This window comes from Rhinopithecus roxellana, chromosome 16, assembly GCF_007565055.1.
Source record: "Rhinopithecus roxellana isolate Shanxi Qingling chromosome 16, ASM756505v1, whole genome shotgun sequence".
Taxonomy (NCBI): domain Eukaryota; kingdom Metazoa; phylum Chordata; class Mammalia; order Primates; family Cercopithecidae; genus Rhinopithecus; species Rhinopithecus roxellana.
The window spans coordinates 41,245,246-41,263,094 of record NC_044564.1 but is presented as its reverse complement, the minus strand read 5'-3'; the positions used below and the strand labels follow the sequence as shown (position 1 = coordinate 41,263,094).

At 37.0% G+C, this 17,849-nt stretch overlaps 1 protein-coding gene across 6 annotated transcripts in view; it reads left to right on the top strand.

The window, feature by feature from the left end:
- Positions 1-15,034, top strand: part of CEP78 (centrosomal protein 78) — a 32,136-nt gene extending 17,102 nt beyond the window's left edge. For 3 of the 6 annotated variants that reach the window (XM_030920080.1, XM_010364452.2, XM_030920079.1), the window contains 7 exons: positions 263-308; positions 1,937-2,065; positions 10,607-10,684; positions 11,862-12,028; positions 13,014-13,185; positions 13,493-13,540; positions 14,394-15,034. In XM_030920080.1, the coding sequence (XP_030775940.1) occupies positions 263-308; positions 1,937-2,065; positions 10,607-10,684; positions 11,862-12,028; positions 13,014-13,185; positions 13,493-13,540; positions 14,394-14,963 (1,210 nt within the window). In that variant the 3' untranslated portion in view covers positions 14,964-15,034. The remainder of the gene's footprint in view (positions 1-262; positions 309-1,936; positions 2,066-10,606; positions 10,685-11,861; positions 12,029-13,013; positions 13,186-13,492; positions 13,541-14,393) is intronic. The other 3 variants (XM_030920082.1, XM_010364453.2, XM_030920081.1) reach the window with 1 other exon arrangement.
- Positions 15,035-17,849: the final 2,815 nt, after the last annotated feature.

Below are 17,849 nucleotides of genomic sequence, written 5' to 3'. Positions count from 1 at the left end.
GTTAAAGAAGTTAAATTGGAAATCTGAACCATCCTAAACATAAGAACTACATGCATCTTCAGAGACTTATCCCAAAGCCATTCTGCTAAATTGTTCAATTTTCTCCATAGCAGAGTTTTCCAGGCCCTTATCTGGAGGTGATTTATTTCTATGCACAGTTATGTATGGATAGTCTACATAATACTAGCAAGTGTTATTTCCTAGTGTTAACTGGTGGTGTATTTACATCAAAATATAACTTAATTTATCAATATCTCTTTAGGGGTTTCCCATTAATCAAAACACGTGATATATATAATCAGTTGCAGGTACGTAGTTACCGTGTTTATAATATATAGGGGGTTGGAATGGGAAGGGTGAAAGATCATTCTCTGTGCTCTTTAAACTAAACAGAATTTTACAAAAACATTTCCCTCCCTGAAGTAAATTCATTTAAAATTTTCTGGGTTCTCCCAGTGCCACAGTATAATCTTGTGGATGTGTCACACAATGGAGGCCTTGTGGTTTCATCTGTGTAGACAGGAAGTCATTTCTCTGGGTCTGCAAATTAGCTATTGTCCCCAGTGAAACAAATTTGACCACCATTTCTCACCCGGCACATGGAGTTGTCATAGTCAACAATGTCCTTAAGTTTAAAAGAAATGTTTTTTGGGGACACATATTTTATATATATATATAAAAAAATAAATTATATGTATATATAAACATATAAATTATATATATAAATATATATATAAATTATATATAAATGTATATAAAAATTCCAGATTCTAAAGCCAAAACAAAGCAACCATTCCTAAAGCCTCTGCTTACTCAGAGTTTTTCTTCCTCCCTTGTCAGGATCAAACACATTCCCTGTCATTCTGCATCATGGTATTAGAGCAAGCCAATTCTTACAGAGTATCAGGTTTTCCTTTTCAGTTGTTTTTAGAGACTGTAATTTCTCTGCAAAAGGTAGCACTACTGAGATGAAGGAGCACCTGTGTGTCGGTACTGCTCCTTGCATAGCCAAAAGTGTGGGCGTGCATCTCATTCTACCGTCTGGGATTTTCAGGATTTATGCTTGTGGTAGATACTGCATTTTCATGACTTCTCTTCTGTACAGTTATGTATCCCGGCACTCTTCTTTTTGATCTGTGGACTTTTTATGGGATTGTGACACAGTCAATTTTGAAATATTTGGAAACATCATATTGAACAACATTCCAGTGGCATTGAAACTTGACAGGAGAATTGCATTGTTATTACAGTAGTTTTGGCTTAAGAATGAGGAAAAGATGAGGTTTTTGATGTCTCAGTTTTAGTTGCGTGCATGTATTTGGTTAATTTTTTTTTTTAATTCTAGTTTTTATTTTATTTTGTAGAGACAGGGTCTTGCTATGTTGCCCAGTCTGGTCTTGAACTCCTGACTTCAAGCAGTCCTCCTGCCTTGGCCTCCCATAGTGCTGGGATTACAGACCATTCTAGTGTTTATTATTCACAGTTTAAATTATTCTTCCAATTCTTTGTGAGGCCTCCACTGATGGATTTTTTCTCCTAAAAATCTTATTTTCTTTAAGACTCTGTGTGTGATGGTAGAGAATAAATTTCTCATCTACAGTTGATCTGAGAAAAAATGTTTACGCTGCCTCCTCGCTTGGTTTATGTGAAAAAAGTGTAATAAAATAATACAGGTTCTTTTCAGAAAGATTTTATTTAAGAAAAAAAAAATGGGCGATTCCAGTATTAATTATAAACCTTGTATGAGAGAATTATTTCAGTGACATAGCAAGAATAGTGTCTTTTTACTTTGTTATTGATTGTGTTAGGCGAAGGAGTAGTGATAGACATTTATAGAGAATGACTTAACACTTCAGAAAGATCACTTTGATTAGATGTCCTTTAGTATTTGGTATTTGATTTATATTATTATATAATCTTGTCCTCTTTCTTTAAGCAACCAGGTTTTCCTGTGACTGTGACAGTAGAGAGTCCTTCATCTTCTGAAATTGAAGAGGTTGATGATTCTTCAGAGAGTGTTCATGAAGTGCCTGAGAAAACTAGCATAAAACAAGAAGTATTACAGGTACAAAGCTATCACTTTAAAGATATAGAGAAGATTATTTCAAACTCTAGTTAGTTTTTGGTGAAAGGTTGATTATGCACTGGACAGCTTGCATGGGAATCCTTCTATCTCATATCCCTTGAATGGTTATTTATCATAGAACAAGGTAAAAAGGAGGACATCTGTACTCTAAGAAATAAAAATTGAAACATGTCATCAGTAATCTATTTTCCTTTCCTTAGAATCATAGAATATTAGATTTAGGGAAGGCGTTAATGATCATAAGATAAACTCAAAGAAATTAAGCCTTGAATGAATGTAACCAGCTGATTTAGGGCTCTTTGGGAGGCCTTAACTTTTTTGTGTGTGCTGGGAAGTCCACAATTAATTTTTTAGAATTAATATAATTTTCTTTTATATGAAACTTAGAAATATAGAAGTAATTATCCCTTTTTTATATACTTACATTTAGCTTATAAACAACAGAAATTTATGTCTCACAGTTCTGGAGGCAGGAGAGTCTTAAGATCAAGGCTCAGGCAGATTTGATGTCTGGCAAGGGCCTGCTTTCTGGTTCATAGATGGCTTTTCACCATGTCATCACATGGTGGAAGGGCAGTTACCTTATTTTTATGTGATTATGGAAATCGCTTTTTGATTTTCAAAAAAATGAAGCCTGATTTTCGTTTTTAAAATTAAAATTAATAGTATTTATATAGAGAAATTTTAAGATAATTATAAAAATGATAGAACATTAGAGGGAAAAATTTATAGATAATGTAGAATTGTCCCTATTATAAATGAGCACCTATAGTTTGTAGCACCTAAGTGGTTTACTGCTAAGTTCCAGAGGAAAAACAAAATCCTAGAATGTCTCATTCATGTTCATTATCGTTTTAAATGTGTTGTATTTATTTTCTTCACCAGGGGATTAGGAAATTGTATTCTAAAAGTGAATACACTGAGGAGACCAAGAAGGTTACGAAATATAACGTGGGAATTTCTGATTCAAGAGGCACTGAGAATTTTCTCAGTTCTTTTCTATTTTAAGAACTCTTTAAAATGATGTTATCAAAATTTCTAACACATGTAAGCCTACAATAATCAAGAGAATTGAAGAGATTTCAACATATTTTTGAAATACAGACGAGAGATGGAAATGAGTATGAAACCGAAGCAGTAGAACAGAGGAAAACCATTGCCTAGAATATGCACAGGGGAAGCCTACAGCTCAGAGGGAATCTAATCCCTACTCCAGAAACGGCTCCATACACAGATATGCGTATAGGAAAAAGGAAGGGAACTAGAAACGTGACTAACATAGAGGGAGCTCCTTCACAGTTTGTATGTGGAAGAGTTGACTCCCAGCCTTACCTGTACTTTCCTGAAATGAGATCATTTGACTTTGAAAAACAGTGAAGTAACTGAGGAGAACTAGGGTAGATAGTGTGGATTTTGCACCCTAGAAAAGGGTAGCTGAGGATATCCTGCCATACTGGCTACCCACTTCTTCATGCATAGGAAAAGCCAGTCATCAGCTCCCAGTGATCCTCTGCTCCCTTATTCTTAAATAGAAGATAACCATGGTTCACCTGATAGTTGAGTAAAACTCACAACATGACAAGGAAAATAAAAGATGAAAAATATGTCCTGGTAGGACCAGAGCTAATTAAGAGAACAAAAATACTTTAAGAAAAAACCCTACTTAACATCCTTAGGTTTGTTAAGTACAAGTATGAAAGATACAGCACCTGTAAAAAAGAAATAGGGTGTTGGGAGGCTGAGGCTGGTGGATCACGAGGCCAGGAGCTTGAGACCGTCTTGGCTAATACAGTGAAACTCTATCTCTACTAAAAATACAAAAAAAAAAAAAAAAAAAAAAACCCAGGCGTGGTGGCGGGTGCCTGTAATCCCAGCTACTCGAGAAGCTGAGGCAGGAGAATGGCGTGAACCCAGGAGGCGGAGCTTGCGGTGAGCCCAGATAGTGCCACTGCACTCCAGCCTGGGCGACAGAGTGAGACTTCGTCTCAAAAAAAAAAAAAGAAAAAAAGAAATAGGGTGTCGTTTAAAAAGGAATAGCAGAAAGCAAGAGTGGTCGCTTGGAAATTATGATGGTTGAAATAAATTCAGTAGGAATTAAGGAAATTTCTCAGTAGATAGAACAGAAGGGCAGGATTGGAAAATACGACAGAAATCGTGTGATAGTGGGTTGCATCTAGGAAGTCTAACATGTTACTGTAAGAAATATCAGAGGACAGAAAAAAATGGATGGAAGGAATTACAAAAAAAAAATTATAAGGAAGTTTGCCTTAGATAGACACAAATAAGTAGACAGTCTTCATTGTAAAATTTCAAGATACTGAGAAAAGAAAGAAATTCCTGAGAGAAAAATACCAGTCACCTAAAAAACAATAAAAACCAGACTTTATTATACTTCTCATCAGCTACCACGCATCCTGGAATTAGAAGGATACCTCCAAAGTTTTAAAATAATTGTCAACCTGGAGTTTCCCATCCAGCCAAACTGTCAATCGTAAGTTGGGGCTGAATGGGACATTTTGGACCTCCTGCGCTGTACTTTTTCTTGTTATTTGAAAACATAGTCCATCAAAATGAGGATATAAACCAAGAAGGAAGATAATAGGATATCAGGGATCAGTGGTTTCAATGTGGAGAGCAGCGGGTCTGGATTTGAGAGGCTTCCGTTGGTTGTGTGACTCAGAGCTTAAAAAATCCTTGAAGCGTATTACTACGTATTAGGCACTATTAGAAGGGAGGGGAAAAGAGAGAGAAGAAAAGAGGGAGGGAGGGAATCAAACTCCAGAGGAGGAGAAAGTTCTGTTGGCATGAAGATAAAGCAAATTAAACTATGGCAGATTTTTGAGCTCCCGCTGATATACAAAAGGGAAAAATTCCACTTGAGCTTGTCCGCCCTTTTCAGTGGCACAGCAGTCAGTGACCACCTATCCAATTTGTTGTAAAAACTAGAACACTTTTTAATAGTGTAAGCAGGTGCTGTTAACACTATCAAGACAAGGGTTGTAAACTGGAACAGTCCAGGGCAACTTAAAATACGCGGTCACACTATACAAGGGCTGTGACACTGAAACTGCATAGAAGGCAGTGTAATCTGTATACACATGGAGATACAATATAACTCTGCAGTAGGCAGTATTAATTTAATCATGTGATGGGAATACTGCCGTGGTCTGCGGCTTTGATTATCAATTTGCATGTAATAGCAATAATAACTAACTTGTGTCACATTTAGCAGGTAATGGACACTGTTCTAAGTGTTTTGCTTGTATTAATTCATTTGATCCTCAGAATAACCTGTGGTAGGTGTTACTACTACTAGTCCTACTTTTCAGAAAAGAAGCTAAATTTAAGTAAGCCCAAGCTGTACTTAAATTTAGAGTTGGGTCAGGGATTTGAGCTTAAGCTTTCTGCCTATTCTCTTAAACACTGATCTATCTGTCTCTCAAAAAACAAACAACTCTGCATATAAAACAGAATATAAATATTATTAATTTTAACAGTGTAAAAGCTAAGTTTGGAAGGTGGACACAGGTGGAAAGAAGGGACAGAAAAGTATGTTGTCCTTATTTTACAAAGCAGGGCATTGAGAGAGTTTAGAGTTGATAAACAATTTAGATTTTTAAGTAATATATATCACTAGAAGTTGAAGAGATCATGACCAATGGAAAAACTAATGGTGATATAACTTTATTGAGAGGAGTGGCTATAAGTAAGTAAATAAGTAAGAATGAACCAAACTTTTATTTAGTAAAGCAGAAAGTTAGTAAATAATGTCTGAAATTCGGTCATATAGTAGTTAAATAATATGTTATTTAGAACTAGAGAAGGATTAAAAAGAAGAATAGTTGACTTAAACCTCACACACACAAAAAGCTGAGTAGCCCATAAATATGGAAAAGTGTTCAACCATATAGGTAATCAGAGAAAAATGAGCTGAAATCTGTATGAGATGCAACTACACTCCTATCAGATTGGCAAAAAATAAAATTTTGTAGTGGCAGGTATTGTAGACCTGGAGTGTAATAAGAATCTTCTACCCTGCTTATATTGGAAGTATAAGTCAGCACACCTACTTTGGAAAGCATTTAGCATTGTCTGTCAATTGAAAGTATATAAATACCTTGTGACCTAACAAGTCATCCAAGGGTACATGCACCAGAAAAACAGGTGCAAAAGGGTCCACGTGCATTATTTGTAATAGCCCAACCTGAAAACAAACTAAATGTCCATTAAGAATTAAAAATTAGATTGTATTTGTACAGTGAGAAAACTATGAAAGTAATAAAATTGAATGAACAAGAGCTACAGGCAACAACAGATGAATTGTAAGAACAATGTTGAAAGAAAGAAGATACAGAAGTCTGCATTCACTATGATTTTCTTTGCATGAAGTTAGAAGTAGGCAAAACTAGATTGTTAGGGATGCATACATATAAAGGAAATGATCATTAGGAAAATGAGGTTGGTGTTTAATTCTGGGAGAAGGAGAGGGGCTTGTGATGAGTAGAAGATATGGGGGATTTCAGAGATGCTGGCTAGTTGTACTTGCAAACTTGGGTTTACGGCTACATGAGTATTCCCTGATAGTGTGTTTTATGTATTTTTCAGTATGTTTAGCATATTTTGCAATAAAAAAACCTGCTTAAAGAAATGGTTGCCTCTGGGAAACTGTATGTGTGAGTGAAGAGGAGACGATTAACTTCCATTTTAAGCTCTTCTCTACTAATTCTATTTGTATGTTTATTCATTTTGCATTGATTGAACATACTCCATGTACACCAGGCACTCTTCTCGGTTTTATATGTGTGTTAATTAATTTACTCCTTTCAAGAGCCCTGTGATACATGAATTTGTCTTTGTTTTATAGATGAGGAAATTAAGACCTAGAGTTATTGAACTTGCCTAAGGTTATGCAGCTGATGGGTAAGGCCAGAACTTTGCCTCAGAGAATCTGAATTTCCAAAAAATAACCTAAAAGAGAAATTTAACTACTAATTAGTAAGCAAAGAAATGCATTGGGAGTTATACCTGATATAAATGACGAATTGATGGGTGCTGACGAGTTGATGGGTGCAGCACACCAACATGGCACAAGTATACATATGTAACAAACCTGCACGTTATGCACATGTACCCTAGAACTTAAAGTATAATAATAATAAAAAAAAAGATGTACATTTAAGGAAGACAGTGACCTTTTATCTATTAGAGAAAAACACACATTCTGTCTTTAACACACACATAAATCTTATATTGGCAGGGATTTTCTCTATTCAGCAATTATTTATTGGTTGTCTGCTTTGTGGTAGACATAGATGCTGGGGATAAACAATAAAATATACTACCTTCTCTTGAATATCTTGCACTTTAAGTGGGAAGGTAAGCCAACAGTTAGAGTAGAGGTGATATATCCAAGTGATAGACTGTTTCATTGCCAGTAGCAGTATAAAATCTTAGAAATCTTTTGAAAAGCAATTTGGATGTAAGTATTGCAAAGCCTTAAAAATGTTTATTTGCTTTGACCTAAAATTCCTTTTTTATTAATTTATTGCAAAAAAATTATTCTAAATATGGGAGAACAAAGCCTTCATGCTTAAAAGTGGTTATTTTATCTTATAATGTTGAAAAGTTGGAAACAGCCTTGTTAGCCATAAAGGAATGATTACATGAACTAATAAGCTGGCTCAGTGTATTTTGTAGCCCACTAAGAAAGTCAAAGTTGGTCGGGTGCAGTGGCTCATGCCTGTAATCCCAGCACTTTGGGAGGCTGAGGCAGGCGGATCACGAGGTCAGGAGATCGAGACCATCCTGGCTAACATGGTGAAACCCCGTCTTTACTAAAAATACAAAAAATTAACCAGGCGTGTTGGTGGGCACCTGTAGTCCCAGCTACCCGGGAGGCTGAGGCAGGAGAATGGCGTGAACGCGGGAGGTGGAGCTTGCAGTGAGCCAAGATCGGGCCACCCACTCCAGCGTGGGTGATAGAGCGAGACTCCATCTCAAAAAAAAAAAAAAAAAGTCAAAGTTATGAGTTCTCTGATTCAATGTTAAATGGAAGAATGTCTAACATAAAATTGGATATACAGTCTTCCCTCAGTTTACTCAGGTTATTATTCTATGACTCCATCCTCCAGCATATACCCAAATCCATGCATGCATGTTCAGGCCCCACAGTTGGCCTGTGGAACCAGGGTATGTAAAAAGTCAGCCCTCTGTATGAGGTTTTGCATAGGAGAATACTGTATTTTTTTTTTTTTTTTTTTTTTGAGACGGAGTCTTGCTCTGTCGCCAGGCTGGAGTGCAGTGGCCCAGTCTCGGCTCACTGCAACCTCTGCCTCCCGGGTTCAAGTGAATCTCCTGCCTCAGCCTCCCGAGTAGCTGGGATTACAGGTGCGCACCACCACACCCAGCTAATTTTTATATTTTTTGTAGAGATGGGGTTTCACCATGCTGGCCTCTATCTCCTGACCTCATGATCCACCCGCCTTGGCCTCCCAAAGTGCTGGGATTACAGGTGTGAGCCACCGTGCCCAGCCAGAATACTGTGTTTTTGATCTGCATTTGGTTGAAAAAAATCTGTGTATAATGATCCTGCATACTTGAAGCCCTTGATGTTCAAGGGTTGTTGTACGGTATAACATTTGATATTTCTGGGATTGTGTTCCAGAAAAAAAATCAACTCTTCCGTGTATAGAAAAGGGAGGAAGAGGAGCAGCTGTCAGGGAGGAAAATTATTACTACAACACTTTAGACGTTTTTAAGTAGTGGAATGTTAAGTGATTTTACTTTCTAATTGTTTCCTTTCATATTTCCTTATTTTCTTTAAGGAGCGTGAATTACTCTTCAAAGGAGTACTGAGGAGGGTGCTTTCATAAAAATGTAACATTATGTTCTCACTTCCTCCACTAGAGGGAGAAACAATTTCATGTAATTGTGCTTTGATGTGATTTTTAGAACTAGTTAGGAATGTAGGATTTTAGTCTTCTTTCTCCAATTGTGATAAGTTTTTTGCTTATTTGCATGTTTGGTTAGAAGTTCTTTGATAACAGTTCTAAATATTAAAACCATTATGTAAATAGTAAGTAGAGGAATTTTACAATTTGTTTTTTCTTTTTCCCGTAAAAACTTGGTTGTTTTTAACTGATAATGAAACATTAAAGAATTTGTGGCCGGGCGCGGTGGCTCAAGCCTGTAATCCCAGCACTTTGGGAGGCCGAAATGGGCGGATCACGCGGTCAAGAGATCGAGACCACCCTGGCTAACACGGTGAAACCCCATCTCTACTAAAAAATACAAAAAAAGTAGCCGGGCGAGGTGGCGGGCGCCTGTAGTCCCAGCTACTCCGGAGGCTGAGGCAGGAGAATGGCATAAACCCGGGAGGCAGAGCTTGCAGTGAGCTGAGATCCGGCCACTGCACTCCAGCCTGGGCGACAGAGCCAGACTCCGTCTCAAAAAAAAAAAAACAAAAAAAAAATTGTAGTTATTAGGGCATTTACTGATTTTTCAAACGTGTTCTGAGTGTAAAAATACATGCCCTTTGAGAAAATTTTTGAAAATCGTGAAAACCATTGAGGGAAATAAAAACCACCTCTGCGTGGTACACACACCTGGATATTTTGTAATTTGCCCTTTTATCTTAAAAAGTTATCAAAATATTTTGTCACATCATTGAATGCTCTTCCACATCAGAGAATCTTACTTAGCTTTTGGACCATCTCCCAAAAAAAACGACCTTCATTAACTCTGGTTAAGACCCGTATCATTGTTTTTAGTGACTCCAGAGAACATTTCATCATATGAATGTGGTATTTTTTTTTTTTTTTTTTTTTAACAATCACAATTTGGAGGCTTTTAGTTACAAACAGTCCTGTGACATTATGTTGGTAGATAAATCTTTGTCTGCATGTTCGGTGATTTCCTTAGGGTAAATTCCCAGACATAGAATTGGTAGTATTTACTGAAGATTACTCCAGAAAGTGGTACCAATTTCCTTTCCTAATGTAGGTATATAGTAGAGTTCCTTCCCTCACTCTGGAGGGAATTGGAGAATCTCCATCATGTCTAATTCCTTTTGTATTTCAATCTTTACCAGAAAGAGCCCTGTCCCTTTTAATTGATTACTTGATTTTTAATTTGCTGTTACGTAATTCAGGTGTGTTAAGTGTGTTACTAGGGCTTCCTATTATAATGGATCCACAAATAAGAATAGAATTTCTTTTTCATAGCCTTAATTTTTATTTCTGACTCAATAAACATATGTGTATGCCTTCTATGGTGAGCTATCACAAATTTATTTTGGAAAGAGTGGGATTTAAATAAATCTGTAATATGAGAATTTGATATGTTTTTGGTAATTAATTTCCCTAGCATGGTATGATATTATACAGGCAGTAGGTTGTAATCCTGATATATGAGTTCACTTCTGGCTCTATCCCTAAACACTTGGTGAGCTCAACAGCTGGAAGAGTTTTGGGGATCGTATTGGGAATTAATTACAATCTTTACTTTATTACTTAATACTAGGAAAAACTGGAGGAGTGCCTAAAGCAGTTAAAGGAGGAAAGAGTGATAAGACTTAAGGCTGATAAGCGAGTCAGTGAGGTAAATAAAAGTTTTCTTACCTTTTGAGAGTTTTTTGTTTTGGTTTTGGTTTTGGTTTAATTTTAACTCATACATACATACATACATTTTATAAACTTTAAAGTGAGACAATACAGTATATTGCAAATTGGTCACACTATGTTAATATTTGTATTTACTTATATTTGGTGATTGTGTGGTCTTTATTCCAAAAAGCATGCTTTTTAAAAATGTAAAACTTGTAGTTTGTTTTCTTTTCCTGTGCTTTTATATGACTGGAGCTTATTTTCTGTTCATGATGCATCAATTCAAGAATGCATTTATTAGGCTTATACTGATATACAATTACATAAAAGTTGGGGATGAGACTATCTACTGATGGTGAATTAGGAAAACGAATAAATAAGGTAAAAGATAAAGGAAAACTGGTAAGAATGCAATGAAAGATAAAAATCTATACCATGAGGACTAAATTAGGTGAATGTGCGTAAGAGCAGGGCATAAGCTAGAACGTTCTATATAACTATATTATTACAAAGCAAGTTTAAGGAGGAATTTTTGAAAGTACATGCATTGGTTTGGAAGACAGTTAATCATTCAGTAAAGGTTGAGCACCTGATTGTATAAGGCAAAAGGTGCATTGTGAACACAATGGCCTTTCTGAGAAATACCAGAGTTAGACTTATGTGTAGTATTAGATAAATAGATGATAAAGGGGGATGGTGTGCAGGAGAGTACATATTTTCAAGAAGCAAAGGGGGAATATTGATGATTGTACAGTTAGTAAATTGGGTCTGAAATAGGACTTTTAAATTTATTAAGTATTTTACTGGCAAAAATTAGTTCTTAACAGCCAAATTGTAATATGCTTACTCTTTATTTCATTGTCTAATTTGAGGGAAACCTTACACAGCTAATTTTTAAATATAGAATGATCCAGGTATGCATTTAACCTGTTAGAAATGTGATCTTTTTGAAAGATCATTAATGAAATACTGTTTATATTGTTTATGTAGGAGGTTTTGCCAGTTATCTCCAGGTTTTGATTGTTATGTAATATGGTCTGTCTTTACTGGTGGAGAGTTAGATTAACTGCAAATTAATTACATTTTTAAAATGTTTTATTTTAGTTTCATAAAAACTATTTTGGTGATAATGAGAGAAAATCATGTCACACATTTTCAATCTTCTTTTATAGCTGGAACATGAAAATGCCCAGTTAAGAAATATAAATTTCTCTCTGTCTGAAGCCCTTCATGCACAGTCATTGACAAATATGATCCTGGATGATGAAGGTGTTTTGGGCAGCATTGAGAATTCTTTTCAGAAGTTTCATGCTTTTTTGGATCTCCTTAAAGATGCTGGGTTAGTTACTTTCTCCCTATCACATTCGTCCCTCCATGACTTTAATGGTGTTTTGCTGAGGAACTTGAGCAATTTTTATAGCTTCCTGAAGTCATATTTACTGTGTAATTATAAGTAATACACTTGATTTTTTTAAATGTGGAATTAATTTTAAAAGAAATGCGAAATGACAAACCTACCTTGGTTGAGGGCCCAATATGAAAGAGTAAACTTATCTGGCTTGGTGGTTTGCACCTGTAGTCCCAGCTACTTGGGAGGCTGAGGCAGGAGGATCACTTGAGCCCAGGAATTCAAGGTTAGCCTGAGCAACATAGTAAGACCCCATCTCTTAAAAAGAAAAAAAAGAGTAAGCTGTAGATAGAGTAATTGGTTAAGGGTAATTCTTGTTAAAGACTAAATTGAAGGTAGTTTTAATTGAAAGTATTCAGGAATGTATAGGAATTTTTCTTTTATTCACTTTGCTTGTTAAATAAATTTGAATTAAAATAAACTTTGTCTTAGACATTAAAATTGTTATTAATCTGCAGGGTAGATATAGATAGAGATATGGATCAGTGGTCCTCAACCAAGAATGATTTTGCTAAAAGAAGATACTGAAAGAGAGAGTTGGAGATACTGGAGGAAAGGTGGTATAGATGTGTGGGGAAGAAGGTGAGAGGCAGTAGGTATACGGTAGAAAATGCAACTTCTACTGAGACTGTATGTAAAATAGGGAGTAAGTAAGGAAATGAAGTCAAGAGGTATCTAATACATTGTTGGGGGAAGAAACAGTGCTTAAAGGATTGTACGATCTGATATGGTTCATCTCAGAGGATAAATGTGGGAAGTTCTGAGAAACTGGGAGGGTTGGGGATGTGGTCTGGAGTAGGATAATGGGTTTTAAGATTTTAGAAGTATTTCATGGTCATAGGTTCTGGGAAATGTAAACTGTTCTTACGTGATTCTAGTAATCCTTGCCTTTTCCTCTTTTTCTTCTCTTGACCAGGCTTGGGCAGCTTGCCACAATGGCTGGGATAGATCAGTCAGATTTTCAATTACTAGGTCATCCCCAGATGACTTCTACTGTTAGTAATCCACCTAAAGAAGAAAAGAAGGCACTTGAAGATGAAAAACCAGAACCAAAGCAGAATGCCCTAGGGCGGATGCAAAATATCCAGGTAAGTGAATAGAACGGAACTTAGTGATTCTACAAGTGATCAGCAAAAAAGGGAATTACTAAGAGAGAAAAGAATAATGATCTGTTCACATGCTCGGGGACCAGAAGCATCTTTGGGGTCCTTTCCAAGACTGAGATTAGTAAGTTTGTGCCCATTTCATTATATTGTATTGTTGTAAATAAAAAATAAGAAAGTTCTTTTGAAAATTTATGATTTAAAGTAGACTATCCTCAGTGAAGAAATGAAAGATTAGAGAAAATATTTTAAATTTTAAATTTTATAAATATTCTATTCATATTTCATCTAGGTTTCTATTTGTATGCAGTCAGCTTACAATGAAGGAACACTAATGAAGGTACAAGTACTGATATAGATAATTTTTCAGAATAAGTAATTCATATATAACAAACAGGCAGTATATTATATGCATCATCTAGTTATGGGAATGGGAGGGGCAAACTTGTCTGCCACAGGAATCCCCTGCTGCTTTTCCTCTGGCCTTACTTGGAGCCCCCATCTCTCATCTCAGCCAGTCTCAGACTGGTCTTGGCAGCTGATGACTTGAAAACTCAGTCTGCTTACAAATTGGATACTGCTTACATGTGCGTAGAGGATAGGAAAGAAATTAATTTTCTTATAGAATAAGGTTTTATTTTTTTTAATGAGGTAGTGATAAATTAGTAATAATTACGCAAAACACAAAAGTCTGAAAATGTGCTGGACCTACCTCTGGATATAGCTAAGTTGAGTTGGCAATCACTTGGCAAGATATAATAAGGGGAAAAATGACCTGGAAATCTTCTAAGATCACAGAATAACATTGATGTTTTGAACTTGACTTTTTTTTTTTTTTTTTTTTTTGAGACGGAGTCTCGCTCTGTCACCCAGGCTGGAGTGCAGTGACATGATCTCGGCTCACTGCAAGCTCCGCCTCCCGGGTTTACGCCATTCTCCTGCCTCAGCCTCCCGAGTAGCTGGGACTACAGGCGCCCGCCATCTCGCCCAGCTAGTTTTTTGTATTTTTTAGTAGAGACGGGGTTTCACCGTGTAGACCAGGATGGTCTCGATCTCCTGACCTCGTGATCCACCCGTCTCGGCCTCCCAAAGTGCTGGGATTACAGGCTTGAGCCACCGTGCCCAGCCTGAACTTGACTTTTTAATGGATGGCTTTGTTCATCACTAAATTTTTGTTTTGTTTTTCCTTCTAGTTTCAGAAAATTACAGGTGATGCTAGAATTCCTTTGCCTCTCGACTCCTTCCCTGTCCCAATGTCTACTCCAGAGACCTTAGGAACTTCCAACGACAACCTGGGAGTCCCAGCCACTGAGCAGCAGCAGGAGTCTTTTGAGGGATTCATTGCTAGAATGTGTTCTCCTTTACCACATGCGACTTCTGGAACTGGAAGTCAAAGAAAAGAAGAGGAGTTGTCCAGAAATAGCAGATCTTCTTCAGAGAAAAAGACCAAAACAGGTGAATATACCAAAAAACACTCTGGTAAGAAACACCCTGGAAAGGACCTGCATTCCTGCTCTGACTCTCCTGAAAACCGGAAAAGCAAAGGAACTGGGGAAACTAGTTCTTTGGTTAATGAACCAATTAAAAGTAGGTCTTTGAAAAAATCTGTTTCTGTCAAGAAAGAAAATAGAATAGTGACTGTTTCATCCAAGACAAATAAAAGTAAATCCAGTCCACTAGAACATTCTGAAAGTGATACTCTTGGATCTGATTTTGAATTTCAAGAAAGCATCCATTCTCTATCACGCCTTTCATCCGACTAAATCTTTTGAAATTATGTTTTTGCCTTAACGTTAAATTTTAATAATTTTTCTTATGTTTTTATTACGGCATATGGTGTCTTAAAATATAGGATTGGAAGCCACTAAAGGAAGATTTCTCTGTACTTTTTATTATAATGAAATTTTTGGTCTATTTTTCCCTTTGATAGTTTACACCGTTCATTCAGCAATTGTTTACTGAGGGGCTAGTATGTATAATATCATTCTGGGTGCTATGACTTTCAGCAGTGGACAAAACAAAGCCTTTACTCTCAAGGAACTAATATTCTGTGGAGGGAGAAAACAGAACAACAAAGGAGAGTATGACGAATAGAAAGGGATGGGAGTGAATAAATGGAATAATTTTACCATTTGGTTAAATGTGGAAATAAATATATATCACATGGCCAGAAGCCATTGACATATTCTAATATATAACCAGAGCAGCAAACATGTCTAGATGCTTAAGCATGTTCATGGATTATAGCAACCCTATAAGATAGGGAACTATTAATATTATTATGCCCATCTTATAGATGGGGAGTCTGAGGAGACAGATTATGTGAATTGCCCAAAGTTGCACAGCTGTAAATAGGTGGTAGGGCTGGGATCTGAACCAGAACCCATACTTTAAGCAGCTACCGTGTTTCACTGTTAAGAGAGGAACCACTTAAGGAAGATTCCAAGAAAAAAGCCAATGAACACTGTAAGTAGAAAAGAGTGGCGCTATCAGAAAGCACACCTGGGTTGAATTTTTTAAAGGCAGAGTTAGAGTATGGACATAAATCTTTGGAGTAAATATCCCTCCCTGGTAAAATATGCATAGGTAAGTCCTTTCCTACAACCAGACTATGACTTGAGAGATGAGATGAGAGAAAAGCTGGAGTGTTGGATTTCTTCAGGATAGTCTTGCCTGATTGTTATCAAAAGGGCTACTACAATACTACTGAGTTCATTAATCATGGATTGACTGTTATGGGAATGAAACAATGAACAAGATGTAATCTTGGCCTTTTAACAGTCGGGTGAAGGGGAGACACACAAGCAGATGGTGTAATACTGTATATTACATTCTATGGTGGGAATGCTGAGGGAGTTTAGCCAATGTTTGGGGAAAAAGGAGGAGGAGAGCAGTGGGGTCAAGAAAGGCCAACTAAAGAGACCAAAGGTCATGTTAATTTCTAAGCTAAGTCTTAAAGGACGAGTTAGAGGTTGGTGAATAAGGAGATGAAGGGGAAGGATACTCAGGGCAGAGGGACTAGCATGAGCTTAAGTACAGAGCTGTAAGTGTGAGTATGTGTGTTTGAGGAACCACAAACACAAGTAGTTGAGAGTTACCGAAATGTCATCAGGCACTGGCAAATGTCGCTCAAGGAGGCAGCTAGGGGAACGAGATTGGGTTTTATAATCCACATTGCATGGAGCTGGTTCTTTTTCTTCAGTAAATAATGAGCTAGTAAAGAATGGAAATGATATGCTCAGGTTTGCATTTAAGATCATTAGCTTTAGGCTGATACGTTAAAGAAGTATGGAAATCAGTTTTCCGCACTCTTCTGAAGAGGGTTTGTCTTTGATTTGTAAATGGGACTTATCTTTCCACTTCTTCTGCTACTGAAATAATTTTTAGACAAACAAAGGAGACCCTCGCATAAATAGAATTAGGCAGGTTTCTTTTTTTTTTTTTTTTTGTCTTTTGAGACGGAGTTTTGCTCCGTCGCCCAGGCTGGAGTGCAGTGGCGCAATGTTGGCTCACTGCAAGCTCCGCCTCAGCCTCCTGAGTAGCTGGGACTATAGGCACCCACCACCATACCCGGCTAATTTTTTGTATTTTTGGTGGAGACAGGGTTTCACCATGTTAGCCAGAAGGGTATCGATCTTCTGACCTCGTGATCCGCCCGCCTTGGCCTCCCAAAGTGCTAGGATTACAGGCATGAGCCACCGCGCCTGGCCGCAGGTTTCTTTACAGTAGTACTTCTCAGGGGTGCTAGAGGCTAATGTTCATTCTGACTCTTCAAGACAGGCATATGGTATGCAGCCCTTCTCAAATATACTTGTTTATAGAATCCTTTTTAAATAGGAGTGCCTAACAATTGGTGCCACAAAATGCCAGTTTGGTAACTTATGACTTAGGAAGAAGAGAAGGAGATCTAAAACAAGGTATAGATGAAGGGAGGGAATAAGTTTTAATCTTATTTTGGCAATTAAATTAGATTCGGTTATGGAAAATAAGGAGAAAGGCAGTGGGTGGACTTGTGTTTCTGTGACTAAGATTGGGTGGTGGTGTCATTGAGGCTGGGAATATGGGATGAAGAACTGCTTTGGAAAGAAGAGTTTAGTTTGGGACAGGTTGAATACATCACCTGTAAATTTCAGGAGGAAATGACTGGTAGATGATTAGATGTGCATGGGAAGACATGGAAATAAAGAATTTGAAAGTCATCAGCACATATAAGCAGTAGTTAAAATCGTAAAGTTGATGAGAACACAGAATTGTGGGGACTGTCAAAGTTTAAATGATAAGCAAAGAAAGGATTCTGAGAGAGACAAGTGATAAAAGTGTCAAGAAGGAAGAAGTAGAATACAGTGTCACCTAGGATGTGGAGAAATAGGAACACTTTTACACTGTTGGTGGGATTGTAAACTAGTTCAACCATTATGGAAAACAGTATGGCAATTCCTCAAGGATCTAGAACTAGATGTACCATATGACCCAGCCATCCCACTACTGGGTATATACCCAAAGGATTATAAATCATGCTGCTATAAAGACACATGCACATGTATGTTTATTGCAGCACTATTCACAATAGCAAAGACTTGGAATCAACCCAAATATCCATCTGTGACAGACTGGATTAAGAAAATGTGGCACATATACACCATGGAATA